Source organism: Stigmatopora nigra, chromosome 13 (assembly GCF_051989575.1).
Source record: "Stigmatopora nigra isolate UIUO_SnigA chromosome 13, RoL_Snig_1.1, whole genome shotgun sequence".
Taxonomy (NCBI): domain Eukaryota; kingdom Metazoa; phylum Chordata; class Actinopteri; order Syngnathiformes; family Syngnathidae; genus Stigmatopora; species Stigmatopora nigra.
Window position 1 is genome coordinate 6,146,134 of NC_135520.1, and position 27,919 is coordinate 6,174,052.

Below are 27,919 nucleotides of genomic sequence, written 5' to 3' on the forward strand. Positions count from 1 at the left end.
TTTTCTTCCAGTAGTAGATGTCAAGGCTGAATACTGCACTGTTTCATCGTAAATCATAGTGCACTTGTGTTGTCTCATTCAATGCACTTTGGGTTGTTGTCCATTGGGTATGATTATCACCCTTTTTCGGGATAAGTGCAGACTTCCCTGTTATCTTCATCGTCCTAAAAGCGTACTCCCTAAAAACAGGTTTCTGTGCTAGTAATAATCATCATCAATCATTCCACGGGGGCTCATAACATGCACTTTCTGCAAAGGGCGTAGTTTTATTTTTGAAGGGACGCTAGTTGACTTTGGCTCTAAAAGCTCTCCCCTTTTAGATTTAGAATTCATATTGCAAAAAGGGGGGAACTTAGTATCCATTTTTGTCAGCCTGTCTTGATTCTCTTGTGAAAAGCGGAACTATTCATCAGTGGACCATGGATGTGTCATTCTTTAAATTTAGCACTCTATTCACAATTTCCCCTAAGCTATATGCATTGTCTTTAATAAGGCATGCCTGAGGGTGGAAAATGCATGTGGTTGAATGCATGTCAACCTTCTGGCCCAGCTAGAATAAAGACTTTGCCATGTGTGTGCATGCTTGCCATATATTTATGCCCACTTCTTCAGATACAGATTATTGTGACCTGCTGCGGTCATGCCAGATGGGATATTGACGTCATGGTTGTGAAAACGCATAGACGGGATTCTCATGATATGTCATTGCTTCTCATTTTTTGCCCACTGGTGAAATGGCATCTGCATCTGGGTTCAATCAGTCTCATGGTTACCCACAGAATATAGGAGAAATGTGGGTTGGAGGTTGTTGCTGGCTCTTATGCTTTACAGCGAACCACCTATTGGTCCTGCTTAGCCCTTCAACCCTACAGCTTCCAATGGAACCTGAACTCCTCACCTTCTCCCCTTGCCTCATTCCTTCCCTCAAGGCAATTTACACGTCTGCTTGAGTTCTGACTAAACTGATTACTACATGGAAAGAACAAGAAATTAAATCTCATGCCCCGCTGATATGTGCCGTTGTCCCGCCAAAATAATTATTGCGATGATTAGCGCAGTCTTAAACACATCGATAACGCAAGGTCAAGAAATGCTACTGCTAAGACGTCACTACATTTTGAAAGAAAACACATTCATAATAAAAATGGCTGTGGTGTTCATGCCTTCATTCCGATCTGGGATTATACCTTGATTGCATGTGGTTTGCAATACATTTTGTTCCACATGAGTGAGAGGGAAACAATTCTGTGTCCACTTAACCTTAGAAATTGTAGAGAAATAGTGGGGTCCATGTATTCCCTTGAATTTATAATATTTTTGATAGATTTTTGTTCATCTCTATAGACATATTCTGGACCACTCCTCCTCACGACTCTTGTGGGTTAAAGTTAAACATTTTCTTTGAATCGTCTACCAACAGCAAACTCTATCCTTAAACTACCCTGAATGAAAAGATGGCTGTGTCTCAATCATGCTCTCAATCTGAATCCATTTCAGCCCACGTGTAGCAATTTAGGTCTGTGTTGAGGACAAGACAGCCTTGTTTCTTTTTTATTAGTGTGTGGGAAGCTCTACTCCCTGTCTCATGTAGTAGAAGTATCCAAGAAAGGATGAGCCTACCAGTAAGCCTGCGAAAGTGGCTGTCTGTATGTCTGTACTAATCGGGGAAACAGGACGCCGGCCAAATGCTTTGCTCAAATCAGATGGGTTTTTGGCCCATTTTCCTCCTTTCTCCAGTACAGACTAACTTATGAGTCCTTAGGGCCAATATAAAACTCATAATGTCAGCATCGTATGTCTTGAGCATGAGCCATACAACAACATAAATGCGTTTATTGCGATTGATCCAATCTTTTACACGTGTATGGGCAACTGTCGTGATTTTATAGACTGCAGTTTTCTTTGTTTGAAGAAGACTTTCCTGTTTCTAAGCTTAGTTATCATTAGTCATGGAAACTTTTACGTAGATTGGAGTGCTTATAGGGGGTGGTTATGAAACCAAAAGGTCAACAGAAACCAAGCTGATACCACAACAGTGTTTTGCTTTTTCTCATTTTGATATAATGCGGAAAATATTTTTCCTGTCAAAGCAATGAGTAAAAGTAAACAACCAAGCAGACAACCTCTCCCTTCAGTATTCATTAAGATTTTCTGCCTCATTAACAAAGCTAAACCACAATGCAGTCTAATGTCCAGACTCACTAACTACTGAGACAAAGAGAGTCTCTTATGAGATAAAATTACACGTGAGTCATTTATAGAAAATCCTGTAACTCGCAAAGTATTTGCATGGCTAGTATCCATCATTACTTTTGCATTAGTCTCTTCCTCTCTTTCAGTGTCAGTGACAATAATAGACGTCCAATCACTTTTTACCCATCTGATGGGAATTTTAATGAGTTTATTACTAGTAGATGTCCATTCCATTTGAAGAGGGCGCCTGGCAGCAAATGAACAAGTGTTCACTTCAAATAGATTGGACATCTAGCGCCGTCAAAGAATGTGAGTGAAAACACAGTTAATTACACATGCACAAAAGAATGTTTTGGAACACTCCCCACTATTAAACGACGCAAAAATGATCAGACTTTTTACACTCCACAGTTGAATACTTTCATTTCTCCAAAAATGATCTCAAAACACTTTCAACTCAGTTTGCCTGTCATGTTTATCTAAATCTGTTCAGTTGCCACAACAACTTTATTCAATGCTGATAGTTTTGGTCCCAGAGGTTGCTGGAGTAATTTCTATCTGGTCTATGATTCCTGCTTGATTAATGTTAGGTTCGGGGCATCTTATGTCCATGAAATGTTATCTCTTGATACATTATAAACTATCAATCTGAATCATAGCATGATTTATCACATACTGGATGTAAGATGGATTTTCAGGCTCTTGAGCTGATAGGCTTTTCTAGGAAGACATTTTTGCTTACAAATCTCTTCTTATATTTATAAAATGTGTGCGTTTATTCCCAGGGTATCAATATTAATACAATAAATAAACATGTTGGTATATTAGTGTCCTCAAAATTGTATTCCATCCCAAATGCCTAGAATTCCCATGATGCCACATTAAGTCTTTAGACTGGAATTTTGAAAAAAAAATGGAACTTGCAGTACTACTGTCATCATTTAAATGTTGAGGCGCTATCAATATGAGTTCCTTGACGTTAACATCAATGTTTACCTGATATAATTATGAAAATACCACAAAAATACTATTTTCTGACACAAAAGGATATCGAAAAGTCACCAATAGGCAGGAACACTCATGTTATGTGACGAGAACATGCAATAAACGGCCTTTTGTCCAATTACCATCACTTTTGCTTGTGCTTACTGCACATATATAGTGTATACAGTGAATTAGGATACTTTTTTTCCATTCAGGTTTCACAGCCGATACTTTATCCTAACACAACCTCTGGATTGACTTAAAAACAACTTGACAAGTTTCCTTAAATGAACTGACAAACACTAGTGTTTGAAAACCTTGTCACTGAGCTGTATAATACATATGTCCAACATATTCAACATGTTAGGAATACTGTGGTTTTGCTTGTTATCGTAAGCCAAATTGGAATTGGGAATGAAAGCATGTTACAATGTATTTTTCTGCGGTGACATTGCAAACATTAAAGGTTTCCTATTGCGTGCATTCCTTCACCTCCACAGACGTAGACGAATGCCTCAACCAGACCATCTGCGGGAAACACGGATTTTGTGAAAATACCGATGGATCCTATCGCTGCGAGTGCAATCTGGGCTATTCAAACCCACCTGGAGACACCAGCATGTGTGTTGGTATGAATACTTATCCTGATTTATACGATATATTAACATTTAAAGTCCCACCTCGGGGGCTACTTTACTGAATTTGATTGACTGAACTTGACTGAGCCACAACCGATCATACTTTTTCTTTGTAAAAGTAAGCAGAAATTGCACAAAACTCAACAATCATTTGCCAATGCAGATGAGCAAATGAGTTTAGCTTTTAAAACCAACTTCCCATGATACCGAGACAGACAGTATATGCGCTACTGTGTCCTTATGGAGCACATGCCTTTGTGTACACGTCTAATCCTTTTATTGACTTTGCGACCCCTCCCTCAGATGTGAATGAGTGCGAGATGAGCTTGGCACTGTGCGGGGAGGCCCTGTGTGAGAATTTCGACGGCAGCTTCCTGTGCATCTGCCCCAACGAGAATGAGGAATTTGATACCACAACCAGCCGCTGTCACTCCCTCGGTAAGAGAATTCCGCGAGCACCCAAACTGCCTCATGGGACTTAAATCTGCATCTTATCAGCAAGAGACGTTTTCCTTCATTTAACGAGCCGTGTCCAACTTATCTAAATAACAAGGCTGATGAGGTAGATGGGAATTCCTCTGTATCTCTTAGGCGCTGTTCAGACTGATGACCAAAATTATATATTTATTTCCCATCCTGATTGAAACTGGAGAGATTTGCAGTGCCTTTATTCTATGCATTTTCTGTATCACTTATCCTCACAAGTGTTGAGGGGGTACTGGAGCCAATCCGAGGCAACTGACACAATGGCCCACTAAAGGAAGACATAACTGTGCTTCCTTCTTTAAAAATGAGTTTGACACCCCTCATTTTGTCCTGTTTGCTTCCATTTGTTGTACAGGCTAAGTGCTATGTTCGGTTGAAAGGCTTGAAAAATGTGTATGAGTCTAATCCTCTAGACAATTGATGCTTTAACACCTTCAGTAAAACTAGCAAACTCCCCGAGGTCACGGTTACTGTATAGGGCTTTCCCAACAAGACAAACAAGGATGGATTGTACTTAGTGATAATCGTGGGCATCTCCTCTGAGATAATAACGCATTGACGCTGATGTGACACGTTGTGATTGCACGCAAAATCACTTTAAGTCGCAGGAATATCATCACGTCCCTCACTTCGGTCGGTGTATAGAAATGGGGCGTATTGTCATTATTAAGCGGCGCGCCCTTGGCAGGGTTGTTTTTCCTTCTGCCCGGACACTAAACCCCAGCTATGCCTCTGTGTACATTTTTGCTACATTCGACTGTTTGCTTTTTGACGTGTGTTAATCAATCATGCGAATGTGAATGGTGTGTTGACTCACATGCCAGTGTTTCCATTTGGCTAAAGCTTACGGGCAAAATGCCTGAGCCCATGCCTATTGGACAAATGCGCACTGGGCAGACGAGAGGGATGCACCACCTACCAGGAGGCATGCAGACACATTGACTCATAAAGCCACTTGACAAAGTTTATGCGTGTTATTGGACAATTATACCATGAAAAGACCGAACTTAAAAACATTTGCGTAGTTTCCTCAAGTCATTTATGATCGTATTTAAAAAAAAAAAAAACAAGAAAACGAATATCAAATTCAACCAACAAAAAGAAAAGAGACCACTGAGAATGACTGGTGGTATTATAAAGCAAAAACACATTTTGGAGAAACCACATTTGACTTTTTTATTGATCTTGTGATGGCTTGGGCGTTGTACTCATTCATAAAATCATAATTTTGCCAAGAATTGTTTGAAGATTTATTTGTTACAGGTTCCAATTGTTTTGAACTTTTTAAGAAAATATAAATAGAAAACAATCTTAACTGTTGAAGTGCCATTTTAAGCTTTCCAAATCATTGAATAAGTCTCAAGAGAAGTCTTTTTACACACAGGTGACACCGACCTAAAAGCCTCCATTTCTGTGGCCCCCTCTGCTGAAGAGAGGAAGGAATGCTACTACAACTTAAACGATGCCAACTTCTGCGACAACGTTCTGTCCCGTAACAGCACCAAACAAGAGTGCTGCTGTACCGTGGGCGCCGGATGGGGTGACAACTGCGAGATCCACGCTTGCCCCGCACAAAAAGGAGGTGCAATCACATTTGCCATGACCCTCATGGAAATAATTTCAATAACCCTGAAAGTTTGAAAATTAAACAAAGTACAATTACTCCTTTACAGATGATTATCACCAGTTGTGTCCTCATGGCAATGGCTACGTACCGCATCCTGCATCCACGCCTCAAAGTCCATCTGAACAGCAAATCTACATAGGTACTGATGTCATGAATATCCTTAAAATGATAACACAACCTTTGCAATGTGTATTCCATTTGAAAAGGAAAAATATGATTTCCTAGAAATAATAATAGGGGAGAAATGTAAAAAAAAAATGCCATTTTTTTAGGAAGTGGCTGATGTTGGCACTACGTATTTCACCTAGCCAATCAAATATCAGTATCCCAAATGCATCTGTTCTCAAGTCTATCGTATTGGATGTGTTTGTCACAAAACAGATGTGCTTCAGTTTAAACTATATTTTGTCCATTAACACATGTTTGAGAAATTTGGGATTTCAATAATGAAATACTTTAAGCACCCGTCTTTCTCTTGGCCATTTACACTCATTGTTGTCCATCCCTTTTAAGCTTTTATAGCTTCCACAACATTGGCACTTAATAATACCCTTTTTCATGTTCAAAGCCAAATTAACAAACATAACAACCACACCCATCTTTTACAAGGTAACTTTGGCCAATAGGTTGCATAGTTGGATCACAGTGTCATGACGGCACCATTGGTTTTAGAACTGTGAGCCAATATTATTTCCTAAAGCAGCTTAACTCCATGTTTGTTTCTAATACTTTTTCTCCCTCCGTCTCCTTTTTCTTCAGATGCAAATGAGTGTGAAATGTTTGGATCAGACATTTGCAAGAATGGACAGTGTGTCAATCTATTCCCCACTTACACCTGCTACTGTCGTTCCGGATTCTACTACGACAATGTCAGGCTCGAGTGCGTAGGTAAGAAAGCTATTCCAGTTTTTTTCCAGTTCAGAATGACCAGAGATGACAGCTCTAGTGTGTCCCGTGCCAGTATTCTGACTTTCTGTTATTGACACCACATGTCCCATTACACTTATTGCTTTTAGTTACAAAGCATATGTTTGAACTTTTTGTTTTGGTACGGCATTCTTCTGTACCTGTAAACAAGCCATCAGCTTTTTAAATGTCATGGAATGGGAAAATGTTTGTGATTTTGACAATGAATACAACTAAAAGGCACCAAACAAAACAATTCTTACATTTTATTGCAGGAAACAAATCACAGTATGACAATTCTATTACTAATCAACACTCTTTGATTTAACTCTGTGTTTTTCAGATTATGATGAATGCGAATTTAAAAACTCTTGCGAGGATGGCGCATGCGTCAACACACCGGGCTCTTTCAACTGCTTCTGCAGTCCGCCATTAGTGCTCGACAGCACGCGGCGACGCTGTATAGGTGGCAACACAACTGAAGGTGTCACATTTTAAAAAAAAAACAGACTGTGTGACCCAAAAATCAGATCTTAAGAACTTAATCTTGTTTTTTTTCTATTCTAGAAACAATAGAATCTAACTCCGATGTGCACATGGAGATCTGCTGGCAGCGTTTGGAGGGAGACAATGTGTGTTCGGAGCCCCTGCAGGGCCGAAGAACAACCTACACTGAGTGTTGCTGCCTTTATGGAATTGCCTGGGGTGGACAGTGTGCCTTCTGTCCCAGGAAGGACTCAGGTGCCAAAAATTTGCATTTTATTTCTTCATATTGTCATTTCTTGTAATTTTGGAGTACTTTGGAGAGTAGTCCTCTGCATCCAATGCCTTGTTCCCATATTGCAAACACGATTGGTTCATTTAAGAATGTAAATCGGTGACTTATATGTTATGTTATATATATATTTTTTTTTTTTTCATTATTTAGCGTATACAATCCTAACTTATGCTATGTTGTGTTCAGAGGACTACGCACTCATGTGCAACCTCCCTTTCCGAGGAGGTTCAGAAAGTCTACGAGAGCGTCCAGGGTACGAGTACGGCGTCGACGGGCCCGAAGACCCCATGGATCCTTCATATTGGGACAATTACGGCGGCCCGGCGGGACCATACAACGCACCCGCAAGCATCCCTCTGTTCAATGACAACGACTACAGTGTCCGACAGCCGCCTGCACGATTCCCCGTCCAGCGACCTCGTGAGCATCAACCTTGGCAGGTGGATTCCTTCTCTGGTGGGTGGAAATGTTTATCTTATCAGTCTCGTTCAAGGAGTCCAAAATACAGGTTGTACATCTTCCGTTAAATTTAATTCTTTGACAAACTTCTTTGTGTTTCTAGAGCGCTACGATAGCTTTGAGGGTCTCCAAGCGGAAGAATGCGGTATCCTGAACGGCTGTGAAAACGGACGTTGCGTTCGTGTGAGGGAAGGTTACACCTGTGACTGCTTTGACGGTTACCTGCTGGATCTAAACAAGATGGCCTGCATAGGTGCGCTCTTGTGACATGTTATTATATCAGCCTCAAGTGACTTTAAAAATTGGAATTTATTTTCAAAGAACAGTTGATTTACTATTGTCAGATTTGTCAGATTGTTTGGCATTGAGTCATTCTAATTGGTCCAAAATGTCCTCTTAATAAGTTGAAATCATACTTTGGCGATCTTTGAGTTTAAACCTGGTGGAGCTGCGCTTGAAATTTACTGCAGTGAGGCAACTCTTCATGCAGCTTAAGGAGAAGATTCGCATTTAACAACCTTGCATTAGCTCGTGTTTTATGGCCATCTAATGAAAACATTTTACTCCTCTAAAGCGTTGTCTGTTAGCCTTCGGCCTGGATGCTCACTGCCAAGAATAAGGCCTTGAATCTCCGTCGCCTCACTCTAACTACAACATCGGGTTTTCAGATCTCTTAACTGTGCTTTTTGTCTATGAGACAGCATTATTATGGAATGCGATGATTACAATATTCCGTCATTGTACCGGCTTTGCAGCTTCAAGGTCGATACGGAGCCAACGGAAACACGTGGCGCACCGCCTGCTCATGTCATGTGTTCTTTGCCCGCAGATATAAACGAGTGTGAGGACTTAAGCGAAAAGGTGCCTTTGTGTCAGAACGGCCAATGCAGCAACACGGAAGGATCGTACAAATGCACCTGCTTACCCGGCTTTGTGGCTTCCGCCAAGCCGCACCAATGCATCCCGGCCATCCCGGAGCCAGCGCTTCAAGAAATGGAGAACTGAGACCAGCGCCGGTTTCTCCTACTTTCTTTAATGTTGAACTTTCACTCCTCCTCTGGCCTTTTTTCTCCTCAGTGCCTGGCACAGTGACGCTGAAACGTCAAGACTCCCAAATCCTCGCGACAGACACGCTTTCGTCGACTCACGACACGCTTATCAGAGACAAATAAAAATGGGGCGTGTGCAAGACATGACAAGGGATTCCAAGGGATTCCAAGGGATTCCAAGGATTGAGTTTTGCATTCATTTACCCCCACCTGGAAAGGATTTGACAAATTAGATTTTTCCACTGAATATTCTGAAAAAAATGCGGATCTCATTTCAATTTATTCACAAAGCATTCCCACAGCGTTGGTAATCGCTGCTTGTCCATAGGCTTGAGTGTGATTGACTGGCAACCAGTCCACACTCTTCAACCATGGATAAATGGCACTTTTTAAAAAAAAAACACATTTCTTTTCAATGTCGAATGACAGTTGAACAACATTGTGTCGAGCGTGCGGAACCAAGAGCTGGAAAGACAAAACAACCAAACGTTTCAAATAGAAAAGCTTCAGCCGCCACCTTTTAAAGACCCGAAATGTATATGATGATCAGATTATGAGGTTTTCTAAAGGTGAAATACTTGCCTTCGTCAGTTTGACCAATCACCATCCCACACAATATTTCCTTAGGGAAAATCAAACTAACAGTATTAACTTATTTTATTCTATTGATCAAGTAGGGTGAAACTACATTATTGTCTTATGGCTAAAATAACACCCAATCAAACCAATATCACTGCTTTTTTCTAGTATAAATGGCTGCTTTTGTATACACAATTCAATCAAATGATTCATTTCCACTAAGACAAAGACTCCAATGGAGAAGTTTGGTATATTTTGTACAGCTCTAAAATTGTTTTTTTTTATATATATAAATAAATATTGTATCCTTATAATGCTTTATACAATATTTTTGTTTAACATACTTTTTAAAAAAAATCTGGAAAAAAAGCTTGACTTTATAGTTTTGTAGATTGACACAACTATAAAATAATAATAATAAAAATTATGTTTTTTTTATGTGAGGAGAGCGGCTGACACTGTACCAGAGGAACTGTGTATAATCTGCCCTGTGGAGCAGAATCTTTTTTTTTTTTGTCTTTTCTTTTCGGCGGGGGGAAAAGTGCCAGCACTGTTCTTATTCTAATGGAAGACATTTTCAATTTCATTTCAAAGACAAGGCTGTTTGAAATATAAGCATCAACTTCTGTATGTTACAACTCTATGGTTATATGTTATTAATTGTGAACATTACTTTTTAACAGTCTGCTGTTTTTTTGGTTGTTTTATTTTTATTTTGAGTCCTGAATGTATCATACTAGACAGCCTTGGCCTACTTGTTTTCCTTTATTTGAACTTTTTTTATATTGTTGTTCAGGTTTAATGAAATCATTTGCTTAACAGACACCTGGCTATATGCAAACATGGAAGCATGTATATATTGAAGTCTAATTCCAATATACTCCTCGATTTGATGTGCACTGTACTTCGACTGTGCTGTTCTAATAATCACCTGAAGCAGATGGAATGTCTAACATTTGGGTCAAAGTTGGAACAGTAATGGCTCATAAAAACCCACAAATCACCCAATAATAATGTTTCGTTCAAATGCTGGTGGTCAGCGGGAATATTATGCTCATTCATTTGGTTGACCTCTTGACTGTAATCACTGCCAGTCATCCAAATAAAAAAAAATTAAAAATATGCATCTGCTCTGTGTTTTCTTACACGGAAATCATAGCAATGACAGTTGTTTCATTCATTTAATAATTTAATGTTGTTTATATAGATTAGTTATCGTTGTAGACGTTTAAAATGCTGAATATTATTGGGTGTGAATGGTTGTGTCTCGTTGTGCCCTGCGATTGGCTGGCAACCAATTCAAGGGTGTCCACCGCCTCCTGCCCAAAGGTTGGCTGGGATGGGCTCCAGCACCACCGTGATCCTTGTGAGGATAAGCTCAAAGGAAAATGAATGAACAATACTATCAGTTTAAACTTATTTTAGTAATACAAAACTATAGCATTATTTGAATGAAATTAACAGTGTTGGAAGGCCATCTTGTGGCAAAAATGAGGCTACACAGACGTTTTGTGAACGAATAACATGCTCGGATTTGTTGAGCGCGGATACTCATGGGATGCGTATGTAGTTCACCCTTCTACTGATGGGTTGAATGTAACAGCGGACTACCACTTCCACAATGCATCTCGGGACGAGTGCCACCACTCGATCCAGCACACTGTCGCAAACTCACTGTGTACACAGTGTACCCCACTCTAATACGATGTTGACTATTTTAAGGTCTATAGAACGACAGAAATATTATATTGCGCATGAACGTATATGTAGTTGTCTGGAAGAACCACTTTTATTGACCGACTGGATTTAATCAAGATCAAGCTATCATAATTAACGATAAGTATGAGTTTAATCAACTGTGATGCATTCAGGGACCATGCAGACACACGTGGTTGTCAATAGACAAATATTATGATGCTTATCTTGCAACATCATTGAATTGTAGAGCATAAGCATTCACCTGTGTCGTGCCACAGTTGGAATGGACGTATTTTAATGTAGCGATCTAATGGAAAACGAACAATGCTCCACGCAGTACCACATAACAGGGGACTCTGCAATGAGAAACAGAAAGACCTGCCAGGCACCCACTCCCCAGTCCCCTGACAAAAACCCCATTGAGGATGAACACTTGACAGAGGATGACAGTCAGCAAGCTAATGGACGTTACTACAGAAGAAGAAGCTCCAACAGTGATGAGTCCAAAAGCAGAGGATTTTTTGTTTTGTTGGCAGGACTGGCCTTCTCCACACGCCTCTACAAAATAAAAGAACCCCCCCATATCTGGTAAGTATGCAAAACATGCATCATTCTGTCCACTTTCTGGACAGCAGTAACAACAATAAACTGCGATACTCACAATGAATGTAAATAGTACACACAAGTGCAGAATTGTTATGGATTGGATAACCAAAGATTATAGTAGAATCACCATGGATCCTCATGAATCATTTCTTGTGCTTTTGGTCTTTTAAGCTGGGACGAGACTCACTTTGGGAAGATGGGAAGCTACTACATCAACAGGACCTTCTTTTTTGATGTGCATCCTCCTCTGGGGAAGGTGAGAGATATATCAGCATATTTGTCTTTCACCTTGAGAAAAGAAATAGAATTCATCTGGTGTGGTGTTGTTCTTATTGTTTTTTTTTTTCCAGATGTTAATAGGCCTAGCTGGTTACATGAGCGGCTATGATGGTACTTTTCACTTCACAAAACCTGGAGATAAATATGAACACCACAACTACTGGGGGATGAGAGGGGTATGCAACCTATTTTATTCGGAAATGTAACCTAAAATATAGATGTAGCTCAAGGTGTTTTTAAAAATAATTTTTCACATCTGATACATATTTCTCTTTTAGTTTTGTGCCGTCTTGGGCTCTTTTCTTCCTATCTTTGCCTACCTCATTGTGATGGAGCTGTCTCACTCTCAGACAGCCGCACTCATTGCTGCTGGGCTCATTTTATTTGGTAGGTCTCAACCTGGTTAAATGCTTTGTATTGTAAATGATCGTTCAGTTCATGTTGTGGGTTTCTTTTTGGCAGACACGGGCTGCATCACTATTTCTCAGTACATCCTTTTGGATCCCATACTCTTGTTCTTCATTATGGCTGCAACGCTTAGCATGGTCAAGTTCAATGGGGAAAAAGACAGGTTGCCATTTTTTTTTTTTAAATGCTACACCAATGTAAGCATGTATATTTTGTATATTTTATTGTATATGGTACTAATTCTTGAGACCTTCAACAGTACTTATAAAACAGTTTTAAAGTTCAAAACTATATGACTACATTTGTGTAACTTTTTAAATTGTTATACAATGTCTTTGGTGTTGGAAAATCTTGCATTGTTATTCTAAAAATATATATTATTATAGATTTATTGTCCTATTTTTATTTACCATACTCTCCAATTTAAATTATACTCCTTCTGAGTAATTGTCTAAAACCATGAACATTTTTCATATTGGTCTACATTACTAACACCAAATCCTTTGGGTTTCTATATATTTTTCAGGCCTTATTCTTCCTCTTGGTGGTTTTGGATGCTACTAACTGGTGTCAGTCTTGCCGGAGCTTTGGGGGTGAAGTTTGTGGGTATTTTTATCATCATTCTGGTGGGACTGAATACAATATCTGACCTGTGGAGACTTTTAGGAGATCTGGACCTATCAGTGGTAAACACTAAATAAATAGTCAATGCTGAAAAAGAAGGTAAAGAAAGAGCGGACTAGTGATATAACAAGCATATTTTCTGGTATTAGATGGATGTCGGAAAGCACCTCCTGGCTCGCATCCTAGGGCTCATCCTGCTTCCCCTCTTCCTCTACATGACAATTTTCGCTGTCCATTTTGTGGTGCTGAACAAAAGGTGAGTGGGTGTGTCACAATGTGACATCACTCAACATCATTGGATTAATCATCAGTGTGCATTTTTTTTTATTTCAGCGGAACAGGAGATGGTTTCTTCAGCTCTGCTTTCCAGTCTCGTCTCATTGGAAATAATTTATATAACACCTCGATGCCTGAATGTAAGTGTAATGTATTTGTCTTGTTTATCTGTAAATGTAAAAATGTTTTACTAATCGGTTGCCATTGAAAGATGAGCATTAAGTGTGACCTCCCCCAGTTTAAATTAATTGAATGCCTTTTGCTATCAATGACAAGAAATTTGTTTTAAAAAAGTCATTGGTAAAGTGAGGAAATTTGTTTTCTTATCTTGTGTAGACCTGGCGTATGGCTCCACTTTGACATTGAAAAACCTTCGTATTTCTGGTGGCTACTTGCACTCACACGTGCATTTGTATCCAGATGGAATTGGAGCAAAGCAGCAGCAGGTGAGGAAACAAGGAAAAGGTTGTCGCTTTATCACCCTAAATGACACTGAATGATCATATCGATTTCAGTGACGTGCTATTCTTCACACTAAAATAATTTACATTAAATACTATAGGTAGTCACCCTCATAAGATAATAGTTGTTTATTAAGAAAAATAGACACGATTGTTTGCAAATATCAAACATTCAATGCTTACATTTTTACATTTTCTATGGGAACCATTGTGTTGTAAAGGCTGCCATCTATTGGCTAACTCACCAACATGCAACATATTTAAATCCACACTACAATGGATGCAGACAAGCTAAATTGGAATCTTCCTGTGAAATAAACCTGCAATTATTAGTTAATCAGCCCTCAGGCACAAAGTTAAAATGTAGGCTTCAGGGATTGATATATACTCTCTCACATATAAAACTGATTCTTTACAAAAGTGTTGTTATACACTTATATGGGACTCTGTTTTTTCCTAGATTACAGCCTACCTGCACAAAGACTACAACAATGTATGGGTGATCCACAGGCACAATGATACAAACTGTAAGACATAATCCAATCTCTAACCATATTGTCCAATCATAATATTTATTAGATTTGTAATTATGTTTCAGCTCAGTCCGGAGCACCTGATCTGGTTCGTCATGGTGACGTCGTCAGATTGGAGCATAAAGAGTCAGTAAGCTCTAGAAAATTATGCATTCCTTTGGAGCTATTGTTTCAAACAAGTATTTTACTATTATATGCTTTTCCTGGTCTTCTCAGAACAAAACGAAATCTTCACAGTCACCTCCATGCAGCGCCACTGAGTGGGAAGCACTACCAAGTAACGGGATATGGCACTGTAAGTAGGCAAGACCTGGAATAAAAATACTTTCTAGTGTGTTTCTAAAGTATAATTGGGCCGTGTCTTTATTTAGAATTACACTGGTGACGTCAATGACATTTGGCGAGTGGAGGTTTGTGGAGGCCAGAAAGGCGATCCGGTGAAGGTGCTACGAAGCAAAGTTCGTTTTCTGCACAAAGCTCTGGGTTGTGTGCTTTTCTCTTCTGGGAAAACCCTTCCCAAATGGTAAGCCGCCAGCGTATTTTGATTCCATTTAGGAGAAGATGACCGTGTCTTTCTGTTTAGGGGCTGGGAACAAGTGGAGGTTACATGTACTCCTTACTTGAAGGAGACTCTCAGCTCTCAATGGAACATTGAAGATCATGTCAATGCCAAATGTATGTTTTTTTTTTCCTCTATATTTTTCAAATCAAGCCTTCACCATTCTGTAATTTAATTTTCTCTTTTCTTCTTTGTAGTGCCCAACATCAGCCTGTCAGGGCTGAAGCCTCATTTTCTAGAAATCCTAATGGAGTCTCACGTTGTGATGATAAGCGTAAGTGAAATTAATACTCATATTTTAAAACCCTCTTTGTATTAATATTTTAATTACTTCAAATTGTTACTTTTCCTCTCCCATGTCATGTAGGTATTATTCTTCATAATATTACTATATCACAAATTTTTTTGGCAGATTCAAGTGTGAATCCGCTATAGTTAGCTATAAATGGCAAGGTACTTTTTTTGCAAATATACAACAAAAACAAGTTGTGTTTTTTTCTTTCTTTTAGGGTAACAGTGGTTTAAAACCCAAAGATAATGACATGAACTCCAAACCATGGCACTGGCCAATCAACTATCAGGTAAATATGCTTCAACTGACTATGTTTATTGATGAACATTTATGAGTCGATAAATACCATTTTTTCTGTCGGGAAGGGACTAAGATTCTCAGGAGTGAATGAAACAGAATATCGTGTTTACTTGCTCGGCAACCCTGTAAGTGAGCATCTTATCATTTCATCCATTGCAAGTTATGTTTCATCAGCACATACTAATTATCTTCTATCTGATTAAAAAATATACTTTTAGGTGGTCTGGTGGCTAAATCTGGCAACTTTGGGATTATATGTGATTCTTGCAGTAGTTGCTAACATTGCTTTCCAAAGAGGCTTCTCAGTGGAGCAAAGAAGAAGAGGTAGGACGATGTGATTGGACTGTGAAAGTCACAAATCCTACTATACATCTATGTTCTGTGAGAAAAATGACGACAGGTAAAAATAACTCTTTCTGCTTATCAGATCATTGTTTGGTGCTCATGAGGGGAGGAGGCTTTCTTTTACTCGGCTGGGTACTGCACTATGTACCATTCTACACCATGACTCGAGTTCTCTACTACCATCACTACTTCCCTGCAATGCTCTTTAGCAGCATGCTTACAGGTAGCTAGTCCGGTTTGCGAATGGACGCCCATTGTCCTAATGTGGTTACAAGGATAGTGTTTGCTGAATGCAGGAATTACGATTGACTTCCTGTTGAACATGGCTGACCTTCTGTTTCATCCGCCATATTGCGAGTGGCTGCAAATTGCTGGGAAGATGGTACTTCTGGTTATTGTTCTTTACAGGTGAGTGGAAGATATGTTTTTGTGTCAGACTCTTAGTCGTCTATGTAGTAACAAACTCATTTAGATTCAAAGCAGAAGGATACAAAAAGCTGCATGTGGCTTTGGAGCCGCAGGTTGCAGGCCTCTGATTAAATGTAATATGATAAAACATAACGTTATATTACTCAGAAAATTTTGATCTTTAATTGTATCATTTGATATTTAATGATAACTAATGCATTGTTTTTATTATTTTATTATTATTATTATTGTACACATTCCCTCCAAATATTAAGACACTTGTGTAACTGAATGGATCAAGCAATTTTGGGGGAAAATTGCTGAATAATTGCAACAAATTTTACCATGAAAGACCGAGGTACCATAAAGAATGGAATGAGGCTATAATATTTGGACCCAACATTTCTAGGATGGATTATGTTTATGTTTATTTATTTTGTTAATGACAGGCGAATTTTCTCTTTCCACAGTTTCTACTTGTTCCACCCGTTGGCCTATGGCATGACGGGGCCACTGTCAGAAGAACCTGGCAGTTCAATGGCCAGACTGAATTGGTTGGAGTCTTGGGAGTTCTAATAACACTTCACTCAAGATGACAGGAATTTTAAAGATCCGGTTTGGACGTTAAGGACTTACTCAAGTCATTTCTTTCACAATCTTACAGTGTTATTACACTTCAAGTATTTTGTCGTGGTAGTGTTTGACTATTTTTCTAATGATGGAGGATTTGAAACTTTGTGGTTAGAAATATTTAGTGTTATTACTGAATGTTGTAAGAATGATCTTAAGTGCCTCAAAACCTGAAATTAATTCAGTCATTTCATTGTTAGTCAGTCAAATAGTTTTATTATAATGAACTGAATTTTATTGTGGTTTTCAAGCCTACATTACAACCCATGTCAATAAACTATAGTATTTTCTTAGCTTTGTGTTCCACTTTTCATCTCATCTCATTTTCTGAACCGCTTTCTCTTCATTAGGGTTGCACGGGGTGCTGGAGCCAATCCCAGCTGTCTCCTGGGTCAGAGGAAGGGGACACCCTGAATCAGTAGCCAGCTAAGCAGTGAATGCAGAGAAGTCATGTGGGGTTCTGTAAATTGTGACCAATATGGAGGTAGTTTAATAATTTCCAAGTACCACTGAAATTTTCAATAATATTTTACAACTGTTTAGGGAAACTTTTGTTATTCAATGGGGGCCCCTAGGGGCAGGCAAGAGAATTACATTATGAATCTCGATTTGAAAACAGTCGCTGCTATTGGTTTACTTTAGTCACATGTTCATTTTGAAGATGGCGTCTCCAAATGGAGGTAAATTCCAATTCTTTTACCAAGGCGTTCTGCTTATTTCCTTAATTTTCGTAATTCCTCATGCTCGATCGTCTCAAAGACTTCAAATTGTACTTATTCAGTGTAAATCGGTTCTGTTCTGATCACCGTTTTAAGCGATCGCCTCAAATGGACTTAATGTTTGTCCAATGTTGTACAGCACTAACTAAGCAGTGGAAATTTGACACAAACAAACAGCTAGATCTATTTTATGCTATGTTTTTAACAATGTTCAGATCTTTCTAAGGGTAAATCGGGAATGACACTATCGTTTTGCAGCGTCAGATGCATAATATCGTCTTAAATACTCGAGTTATCAATGATGTATGTCGTCCATATAAAGTTACTGCTTCACTGATTACACTCATTATGCATTAATATCATTCTAGCTTGTACTGAAATGATGTACTTTTCACCAATTTTCTCTGAATTTACTGTTTCAAACTGCTAAACTAAAATCAGAAACTGATATTCAAATGCAGAGAGGCATTGATTGATGTAAATATATAGAGATAAGAAATGGGAGTTTTACCCAGTTCACAATAATAAGCAGTTTCCTTAATGTAATACATCACCATCAATGGTTTTTATTGGAGACAACGTGACATATGCAATAAATCATGATCAATTATAATAAAGAATTATCCTGATGGCCAATCAAAGACTCATGAAACGTGATGCTTGAAATTGTAAAGAAATAAATGTAAAAAGTAGGTAAAGATTATCTTTTTTTCCAGTGGTGCTGAACAACAATGTGTTTCTCTGTTGTAAAATGTTCTTTAAAAATTCATATTCCTTTAGATCAATCGTTTACCTCAGTAGGTGAAGATTTTGAAACCTCGTTGCTCAGTTTTGAGAAGCTGGACAGAGCATCTCCTGAACTTTGGCCCGAACAATGTAAGGCCTAATTCTCTTTTTTTTCTATTTTGAATTGACTTTGATTTTGTCTACATGGACATTTTAAATACTATTAATCCTATTTTTTTACAGTGCCAGGAGTTGCTGAATTTGCTGCATCTTGTAAAAATGTAAGCTTCAATTTCGCACCTTTTCATATTTTGATAGATTATTCCAGTTAAATTATTTTTTCTCTACTTTGCAGCCCCTCACAAATTCTCCACCCAAATGGATGGCTGATCTTGAGAGTGAGGACATTGAGATGTTAAAAGGTAATTAATCTTAATAAGAGAAAAGTATAAAAGTAGAGATACTAAAAAGTACCCTTAAAAGGGTTGCTGCAGATATGATTTATTTTGAAAAGGTAAACAGTTTCCCACTGGAAAAAAGTCATATATGCTGTACACACTTCAAAAGGTAATTTTCCTGGAGTACCCGGAGAAAACCCACACAGCACATGCAAACTCCACACAGGTGGACCGATCTCCATTAAAATCCACCCCCCCCCCCCCTCTAATTTAATTTAATGATTTTGAAGATGTAGATGTATATATACAATTAACAGTTTGTAATGATGGATGTTGGTATTATTTACCCTTGCAGAGTTGGGCAGTTTGACAACAGCCAATCTGATGGAAAAGGTCAAAGGCCTTCAGAATCTTGCATACCAACTGGGTTTAGAAGAATGTAAGTACCATTTAAAAACTCAATCTATTTTTAAACCTTTTATTATAATAATAACCCAGGGGCAGGCATGAAGCCGCCTTTTGCTTTAAACTTGATTCATGAGACATTTTTAGAAGTGTTTTTTTATTTAATTTAGCCGCTAGATGGCGCATGCTACATTCAAATCCCAAAGTACTGTAGTACATACTACTGCATTTTTCTTGGTATAAATGAGTATCTGAACTCAGAGGACTGACAAGTTAACCGTCAAAATAAGAGATTTGGGTCAATCTTGTTACACTTGGAAATGTCAGTAACACAAGCATGCCTCGAACAAGTGCCCGATTCATGTGATGCATACAAAATCTAGATTATAATCCTTCCCCTTTTACTACCTCCATTGTCATAATCCCACCAGAGTGTGGATTAGAGCGTAATAGCTAAGTGCTCAAAATTTTCAGATGAGAAAACCATGGTTTACTTTCCCTGTGAAATTTCACACAAGCCAGCAACACTTCTAAAATGTTCTAAAATGCAGTGGATAATATGAATTTAGATATAATGGATGCTTTTTTTGCCATTAATAAAAAGGAAATTTGCGTCTAATTTAAAATACTGTATTTTCTGGACAATAAGTTACACTTTTTAATAGTTTGTCATTTATACTCGGGTGTGACACACTGTATGCTTTATAAAAAAAAAAAAATTATATATTTATATATTCGGAATGGGGGGGCTACTCAATTACCACAAATATTATGCTTTCATTGGATTTTTTTATTTGATATCACTTGGCATTTGAAGGGTTTATTATTAGTGGCCGTAGCTGCTCCTGTAAGTTTTAGATTTCTTGAATTGAAATATTTTATCAGATGAATATTAGTTCTCTTGCTTCAATTTCATTGATTGTAATCGATCACGTGTTCTCACTGCAACAATATTAATCTGTGTGAAATAATTCCATCAATAAGACCTTCATAGACAACCGTGAACAGGCAAATCAAATTTTTAATGTTGGATAACAACCATTGAACAGCAACTGAGGAAAAGTTGTAGCTCGACCTACATCAAATTGCTTCATACGTCATATCGTCCCACAAAATAAGTAACTGAGGAAATGTAAAGATGATCTTTCCGTTCATGTACATTGCAAAGCTTTTGATTCCTAGAGGAGCACGTAATCCACTTGGTGTAAAGATGTTCACCGTCGCACGTTGCGAACGCCAAGATTTGCAATCCTGTCATGTAGCCGTACTTGAGGGCACACAATGATGGTTGTTATTGCTGTCAGAGATGCTCTGTAATGGGGGGGCCTGTTTAAGGCTCTCTGGTTTAATTTTCTCCTTTTCCTGGCTGTCAGGGGAGTGCTTGTAAATCTCAGCTACTTTTTCATCACGTTGCCGCTCCTTACTCAGGACCTGTAAACGAGACTCTGTCGAGAGCGCGGCAGAGCGAGGGCGAGAGGACAGGATTTACTACCCACCCCCCCCCCCCCCCCCCCCCACACACAGGCATGTGGCCCATTAAAAAAAAAGGAAGCTGGTTAATGGGCAGGGCACAATCAAGTTGTGAAAACTCACCCAGCAGCCTACAGTGAGAGAGAAGCCTTAGCCAGCCTTTAACAAAACACATAAAAAACATTCCCTTGAGCTTACGATATAGCAACCCAGGGCCTGTTGATGTCCCCAACTCCCCCCATCATCACGCTCATCCTATTCCCATGTTAATTCATCAGCATGTATGCAATGTGGGCGCCCCCTCCCTGGCCAACTTCCACCAGCGCATCCAACAATAGCCGCGTGACGCCGACCTGGTCTATTCCCATTGGGGCCTGACGCGTGCCTCTTTCCCGGGCCCAGCTGTTACTCCTCCCCGTGATGAATGCTGTGTCGCGGGCCACTGAGTGTGGGCAGCAGGCCTCACGTCTCTAGGGAAAGCTCATGCTCTGATAAGTGCTGTTATTGGAGGTAATTGAAAGCTGAGTGTTCCTTTGGGATGCTCCGAAGGGCCTCCGCTTCGGATTTTTTTACCGAGGTGATGACGATGGTAGTCTATCCTTCCTTCTTCTGTCCTTAAGGCGACTGCTTCATCCATTCTTTTAACTTTTAAGCGTGCTTTTAATTAAGACTTTCTAGGCCTGGCTCTGATCCTTTATTGGTATTTCTTTTCATTTGTGTCTAGTTGCAGTGGAAGGTCAGTTACATCTGTAAAGAATACTGATAGACTCACAAGTTAACTGCTTTGAGGAAACTACTAAACTGACTTGTAAGCACATTGTGTGAGTGAGTTTAAAGATTTAATTGGGAGAGTTTTGTTACAAGTGCTGCAACAGGACTAAATACAGAAGTTTCCTAACCAAACTTTGTCTTTTGCAAGAACTATTTAAGCTTTTTTTTTATTAATCAGAAAATGCCCATGATCAGTAAAGAATGTATTATAGTTTCATGACCATAATCATAATATATAGTATGTGCTAAAAGAATTCCATATAATTGTACGCTATTGCAATTCTTTAAAAAAAAAGAACCTGCACAGTAATGTGCATTTTAGTATTGTTACAAAAAAAGTAATTTTACATCGGATTGCATGAAATGCAAGTTTCAAAATTTCGGAGGTCTTGAACACATCAACGCATGCACGAATCTTAAGAGCCAGATCGTTTTTAAAATAAAATAATTGACTTAATTTTTTAAATCCAAACACATATTTGAAACTATTAAAATAACTGCATCCTTTTTAAAAAAAATGTTATAACATTGATGCCCAATTGTAGTTGTTATTGTGGCATTCTGCATGTTTCCCAAGTCTGCTTATAAGACTCTTAACAACCTTTCACCGACCTTCTTTTACACCCAATTATTTTGAATTCCTATTTAGAAAGTAGATATACCTGGCCAACCTTGAATTTTCAATTCAATTAGAATAAAAGCGGGCAAATAGGGCACCTGTCGCCCCCCTCTCCTCATCTCAATGCCACCTTTCGCCGACCCCTGTTGCTTCAGCTTATGTGAAGGTGAGCCTGAAGGTCACCCTCTACTGACAGTTCCTAATGACCCCGTTTTCGGCACCTCCTCCGCCGCACCCCCAGGATCCATCTCCGGCCTATTAGAAGCACACCGCCATTGAAAGTGATTGCATTCACTCGGCCCAACTGGCGCTAATGTACCGCCATCAATCCGTCACCGACGGGCTGACCAAAGGACGGGCGGTTATGAAGTGCCCATACCGACAACCTCTGAATGAGGATACCCTTCCTCGCCCTTTCCACCGCTCCTTTTTTACCACACATAATACGCCAGGTTTATCTTTTCACTCCTTGCCAATTCCTTCATGAGCTCAATGCTCTAAATGGTTGTGTGATTGCTACATAACCTGACTCTCCCATTTTCTCCTGGCAGCATTTTTTGCTAGCTTTTTAAAATCACTGGCACTGCTGTATGATTTCAATTCTAGTGGTCCATTGTTGGAAGAAAAAAAAAAAGTTTGGCAAGCCTTTTCCCCACCCGAACGTCTGCGGTAGTCTTTTCATATCCCAGACAGCTTCAGTGTTGGCGCTGTGTGAAAAGGAGAAGAGCTTTATGAACACACACCCACACACACACACATATCCACGCAAAGACGTGCATGCACGAATTCTCGTCTCTGCCTGCCTGCCGCCTGCCTGAGCAGATCGGAAATGACACCTCATTTCCATAAAGGCATTAGGAATTCATTGAATTTTCCTTCCCAGCTAATCATAGTGAGGGTGTAAAACCTTTTAGGCTTTTTAATGAATGATTCTTGACTGATTGCCTATTAATAAGGACACCTCTTGAACAGGCATAGGAAGAGAGCCGGCCTGGGGCTGGGTGGTGCAGGTGTGTTTGTTTTGATGCGTGTATGAGACGAAAATGCGCCGAAGAGTAGCCCCGCCCCCTCCTCTTCGCCTCCAACAGGACATAAAGAGGAACCAGTGGCTCCCTTGGGAAATCACAGCTCGTGTCTGCATCTTAAATATCCCTGTGAAGTATCAATAAGTGGGTAATTGAATTTTCAACACAAACATGAGCGTCAGGTGGAGGCGGCGGGTGGGGTAGGCCTGAATGTGTCCGAGTGCTTGTGTGTTTCAAAATCTGTGTACCCTCCTCCCCCTTCTAAGGGAGGGTGGTGTCGAAAGTGGATGTTAAACCCATTAAATAAAGCTTACAAGGCCATAATAGCTAAGCGGCACTTGGAGATGGCCAACGAGGGTCAGATAAGTTCTCGTAGCTCTTAATGAAAGTGAATCAGGGCAGATTGGGCCGGGGTCCGGGACTCCTTTTAACCCAGGTGGTCATCTGTCTCGAGGGCTAACAGGGGTCCTGCAGTGTGTTGCCCTATGGTGGTGCAAGGTGGGTGATGATTACTCTCATTTCATACACTAGGGAATTGCAGGCGAGAAAAGGTGGGGGGCTTGTGACAATGACACCCAGATCAATCACCATAAATGTGCGGAAGTAAGATGTTCCACTGCACTGTTGCCTTTTCATTTACATTCCAACCACTTGTGATTCACTCCAAATGAAAATGATTTCATGCAGCACAGCGCACAGAAAACATTTCCGTTGTAACACTGAATTTCTCTGTGTCGCTCCATCCGAGCATTTTTAATTTTCTAAAACCCTCCATTTTTACATAGTAGCAGTATACATTCATCATTTTTTTGCACATATATAGTTTAATCTTCACTTCTATAGATGATTACAACACACTGTGTACCACACAAACAGCCAATCCATACTTTAGCAACGCTTTGCAACTGAGCAAAAACTTTAAACTTGAATTCCCGGATGTCATGCATCACTTAAATGACTCGATGAATGAACATCTAGAAAACAAATTCAATCTAGGAGTGTTTTTGTGCAGCCATTAAAAAAGAGTGGCCTAAACTGTATATGTGACGTTTAAACTAATCAGGTCCAAATTTTTTTTGGAGTCACAACATAACATTGGCAGTTGCCCTTAATTCCTTGCAGGAAATTATTAAAAAAAGACGACTTGAAAGCAATATATATGGTGTCAGTAATTGCATACAGTCTACAGTTCCCCTGATGGAAGCACATACCAGTTAAATGATAATGAGATGGCGCCAAATCAGCAGGGCAAAGAACAAGCCCTGGTAATCCATAAGGTGTCATTTTATATGGATGGCAGTAGTAACAAGATGCTGATTAACTTAGTGCAAAATTAGTAATTGACCTTTCTAATCAACTAAACAAATCTCTAAGTTCCTCTAATCAGTATTGATCTCGCCTGTTGTATGACATTGCCAGTGTGTGTGTGTATGTCCATCTTTGTGGTGAAGGATTGTGATTGGAGTTTGTTTGTCGAGTAGCTTGTCAGATCGGGCCTTTCATCATTTTTCCATCATTTGTTTTTTAAGTGCTTGTTTGTCTTTCAAACAGAGCCAGCAATCTAAGTACGACAAGTTTTTTTTGCCATTTCTGCTATTAGAATCAAATTTGCATACATCTAACAAGAAAATTACTTATACTCACACTTTTATGTTGCTTTTACTACTTTTAGATTAGGTTAGAACTCATTCCGTATTCGGGAAATTTCTTGGTTGCAGTAGCAAGACAGATAAGACACACAAGACATTGTAGACCTAGGTAAAAAAAAAAACTGGAGCCACACATAAAAAGTCCAGAAGGTGGGGACCTTCTGCAGACTAATTATTAGCACATAGATTACTTACCTCTATTTTACTGTTACACAAACAATTGTTTACAACTATTGCTCACTGAGCACTACTTCATTTTGCTTATGACCACAATGGATTGGACGCCTGGCATTGTCAATGGCAGCCAGTAAGTTACTAACTTTTTGGGCCAAAAATAAACTGGTCCAGCTCACATGAGATCGAGTTGAGATGAATATGGTGTGTGAAAGAATTGAGTTTTACACCCCTAGTTTAGAGACCACATATAACTTGTTTGCTATGACCGACTGTTTGAAAGTCAATGTTTCTTGATAGGCTTCACATGAGGACTTAAAGCACCAATTTATGCAGTGAGTTGTAATTAATGAGACGCCCGGTGGCCTGGGGGGTTCGTGGGGCCTCGGTAGGCGTGGCAAGTTCATCTGGCAGGGGGGTCTGGTGTGGTTTGGTTTATCGGGATTTCAAGAAAAGACGAGAGGCAAGGGTGATCACATTATATATAACCTACCATGGACAGTTAGGGACCATTACGGCTACCGAAACGAAAGAGCAAGTTTGGGGTCGTTTCAGTGTAATTGCGTTCGACCCTTTTGATGACTGTTTCAATCAGACGTGTCCTGCGTGCATCCAGCTGTGCCCCAGATGTTCCGGAGATGAGAAGTGATGGCAAAGTGCAAAATTAATTTGTGGCATTTGAATTAGCATCGTCTTTAACCCAATGGCAGACGCCTCAAGGTGACGCCAAGCCCGTGAGAACGAGCGCCATTGTAATTCCATACTAAGCACCTCATCAGAATTACCAATTGGATCCAGTTTTTTCATTAGGAAAAGGGAAAGAGTCTCTTTAGCAGCAGACAGTTGCCTCTCGCCAGCATTATGAAGGTGGATGACATTCTGTTTAATGTCGTTTTGTAATCTGATGCCGGGTACATTTATATTTTGTCATGTGCAAAATGAAGTCACCGAGGTAATTCCAGCTCGGTAGCTCATAAAAAGCACCGTAGCAAGAGATTTTTCGGTTTTTGAACAAAGAGTGATGACTTTACCTGGAGGAAAGCTCTTTCACCATGCTAAAAGAAATCACATGTAAAATAGTAATATATTATTTACTCATGAATAAAAAGAAAGGTCTAAGAAAATTCATACCTTTTCAGTACCACTTATCTTCACAACAGTTGGGGAGAGGGGGTGCTGGACCCTAGCCCATCTGCCTTCGAGCACCAGGCGGGGGACACAAGTAATTGGTGGCCAGCCAATCACAGGGCACAAGACAGACAACCATTCATGCTCAGATTCATGTCTAGGTGCAATTTAGAGTATTCAACAAGCCAAACGTGCATCTTTTGGGGTTGGGGTCCCTACAGAAAACCTACACAAGCCTGGGGAGAACATGCAAACAAACATGGCATTAAACCCTCAATCTCATAACTGTGAGGCCACTGGGCTACCTGGTTTTAATAAAATGTCAAGACAAAATATAATCCGTATTTAACCCATATTTTTTCACCTTATTCAAATCAATGTAGTATCTGAAGTAGGACAGTTTGTGAAGTTGGAGTTCCCTGAGTCAAGGTATCACTATATTTCTCACTTCCAAAAATCTCCCTTTAAATGCTTACATTTAGTATTTCCGACAAGCCCGATGGACTATAGAGTATTGCCTTGTATAGAGACTTTTTGTCTGTCATTTATTTCGGACGTGATCATGTGCTTTAATGACGTGAACAAGTTAATAGAGACATTTCCCCGCTCTGCATTCTGCTCTCTTATCTCAATGCTTTGCATACATACGTAATGTTCACACAGGTTGGAGCGCTCAGGCAATCAAGTGAATCTCTAGGCTCCTTTTTTTTCATGTTGTTTACCATGTTGTGAGTGAACAGATGTTTGTATATATTACCTTCCCAGTGTGACACCGCTCTTATTAAATTCATGCTTTGCATCACTAATGGTGCGAAACTAAAATGGATGGAGTCAAAGTCAGAAGTTGCTCGCTATAAACTTGTCTCATTGTCATTGTTTAACTTCCCTCACATTTTTTTTCATACGTTTTTCTTCTTTTTTTTCGTTTTCAGCCAGAGAAATGACCAGAGGGAAGTTCCTGAACATCTTGGGGAGGCCAAAGAAGTGACATGAAATTATTTCTTCACAGTTCCCTCCATTCCAACCCACTAACTAAGTATTGTTCAACAATAATTATTAAGAGAAAAAATAGGAGGGTGAAAAAATGAAGAAAAATCCTTTTTAAACAAATATATACTTTGCACTTAAGTATAGGAGAACTGGCTTGGTTCAATCCTTGTTTATACTCTTGTTTTACCTATGCCATAAATGTTGCTGCTTGTTTGGGTATTAAAAAAAAAAAAAAAAAAAAAAATTAGAATACAAAAAAAAAAATCCATGTAATGATTTAAAATCCGCACAATCTTGCTTTGAAAGAAAGTCTTTAACTAGGGCGATAATTTGGCGCGGACACCAAAGGAAGAAGCGTCTGCCTGAGCCACCGGTGCAGTGCTTTTCCTTTAATGAGCTTTGGAAGAAAGGTCCTTTTATACACAAAACATTGCGTAAAAATAATATTGCTCATTGTTGTCACCTTTAATCAGAGTTGACATAATTACTAGGACCATTTCTCTTCTAATTAGCACACTTCAGCATTGTCAGAGCGCGCGGTCAGGCAAAAAGAGAATCAGACAGGCATGCCGAACGGGAAACAAAAAGAAGTTGGTCGACCATAATTAGGTAAGACAATGCCTCTGACTGTTCCCGGCTGGAGATGTCGCTCAGTCTCTGGCCCGCTCGCTGCCAACAAGTTACACTTCTCCCCAGGCCTCTAATAAGCCCCCAATCGTCTTTCCGA

General features: G+C 39.4%; 3 protein-coding genes across 5 annotated transcripts in view; all 3 read left to right on the forward strand.

The window, feature by feature from the left end:
- Positions 1–10,802, forward strand: part of LOC144205938 (latent-transforming growth factor beta-binding protein 2-like) — an 81,590-nt gene extending 70,788 nt beyond the window's left edge. For both annotated transcript variants that reach the window (XM_077730571.1, XM_077730570.1), the window contains 10 exons: positions 3,678–3,806; positions 4,119–4,253; positions 5,686–5,883; positions 5,975–6,067; positions 6,688–6,816; positions 7,178–7,318; positions 7,402–7,575; positions 7,799–8,068; positions 8,175–8,324; positions 8,901–10,802. In XM_077730571.1, the coding sequence (XP_077586697.1) occupies positions 3,678–3,806; positions 4,119–4,253; positions 5,686–5,883; positions 5,975–6,067; positions 6,688–6,816; positions 7,178–7,318; positions 7,402–7,575; positions 7,799–8,068; positions 8,175–8,324; positions 8,901–9,076 (1,595 nt within the window). In that variant the 3' untranslated portion in view covers positions 9,077–10,802. The remainder of the gene's footprint in view (positions 1–3,677; positions 3,807–4,118; positions 4,254–5,685; positions 5,884–5,974; positions 6,068–6,687; positions 6,817–7,177; positions 7,319–7,401; positions 7,576–7,798; positions 8,069–8,174; positions 8,325–8,900) is intronic.
- Positions 10,803–11,036: 234 nt separating this feature from the next.
- On the forward strand, positions 11,037–17,411 carry pomt2 (protein-O-mannosyltransferase 2). Its single transcript, XM_077731884.1, has 21 exons — positions 11,037–11,985; positions 12,175–12,259; positions 12,354–12,458; positions 12,561–12,669; positions 12,745–12,853; positions 13,217–13,376; positions 13,464–13,570; positions 13,648–13,730; positions 13,927–14,036; positions 14,512–14,578; positions 14,650–14,710; positions 14,801–14,879; positions 14,956–15,107; positions 15,168–15,259; positions 15,341–15,417; positions 15,653–15,724; positions 15,801–15,860; positions 15,954–16,059; positions 16,163–16,303; positions 16,377–16,488; positions 16,959–17,411. Exons 1-21 carry the CDS (start codon positions 11,708–11,710, stop codon positions 17,062–17,064), a joined length of 2,271 nt encoding a protein of 756 aa, XP_077588010.1. The 5' UTR covers positions 11,037–11,707; the 3' UTR covers positions 17,065–17,411.
- Positions 17,412–17,553: 142 nt separating this feature from the next.
- Positions 17,554–27,330, forward strand: lin52 (lin-52 DREAM MuvB core complex component). 2 transcript variants are annotated; one of them, XM_077731886.1, is made up of 6 exons: positions 17,554–17,602; positions 18,618–18,713; positions 18,807–18,844; positions 18,919–18,985; positions 19,317–19,400; positions 27,135–27,330. In XM_077731886.1, the coding sequence occupies exons 1-6, from the start codon at positions 17,569–17,571 to the stop codon at positions 27,188–27,190; spliced, it is 375 nt and encodes a 124-aa protein (XP_077588012.1). In that variant the 5' UTR covers positions 17,554–17,568; the 3' UTR covers positions 27,191–27,330. The 2 variants fall into 2 exon arrangements, with proteins under 2 accessions (XP_077588012.1, XP_077588011.1); XM_077731885.1 differs by lacking the exon at positions 17,554–17,602 and adding an exon at positions 17,756–17,798.
- The last annotated feature ends 589 nt before the right edge of the window (positions 27,331–27,919 follow it).

What these genes read in the sequence shown, in the direction of transcription:
- lin52 (XM_077731886.1), top strand. Translation starts at nt 17,569, where the DNA reads ATGTGGGGTTCTGTAAATTGTGACCAATATGGAG. An exon ending in TGAACTTTGGCCCGAACAAT is followed by an intron (nt 18,714 to 18,806) that starts GTAAGGCCTAAT and finishes ATTTTTTTACAG; the next exon opens with TGCCAGGAGTTGCTGAATTT. An exon ending in CCAACTGGGTTTAGAAGAAT is followed by an intron (nt 19,401 to 27,134) that starts GTAAGTACCATT and finishes TTTCGTTTTCAG; the next exon opens with CCAGAGAAATGACCAGAGGG.
- pomt2 (XM_077731884.1), top strand. Translation starts at nt 11,708, where the DNA reads ATGGAAAACGAACAATGCTCCACGCAGTACCACATAACAGGGGACTCT. An exon ending in TGCATCCTCCTCTGGGGAAG is followed by an intron (nt 12,260 to 12,353) that starts GTGAGAGATATA and finishes TTTTTTTTCCAG; the next exon opens with ATGTTAATAGGCCTAGCTGG. An exon ending in CTCACGTTGTGATGATAAGC is followed by an intron (nt 15,418 to 15,652) that starts GTAAGTGAAATT and finishes TCTTTCTTTTAG; the next exon opens with GGTAACAGTGGTTTAAAACC.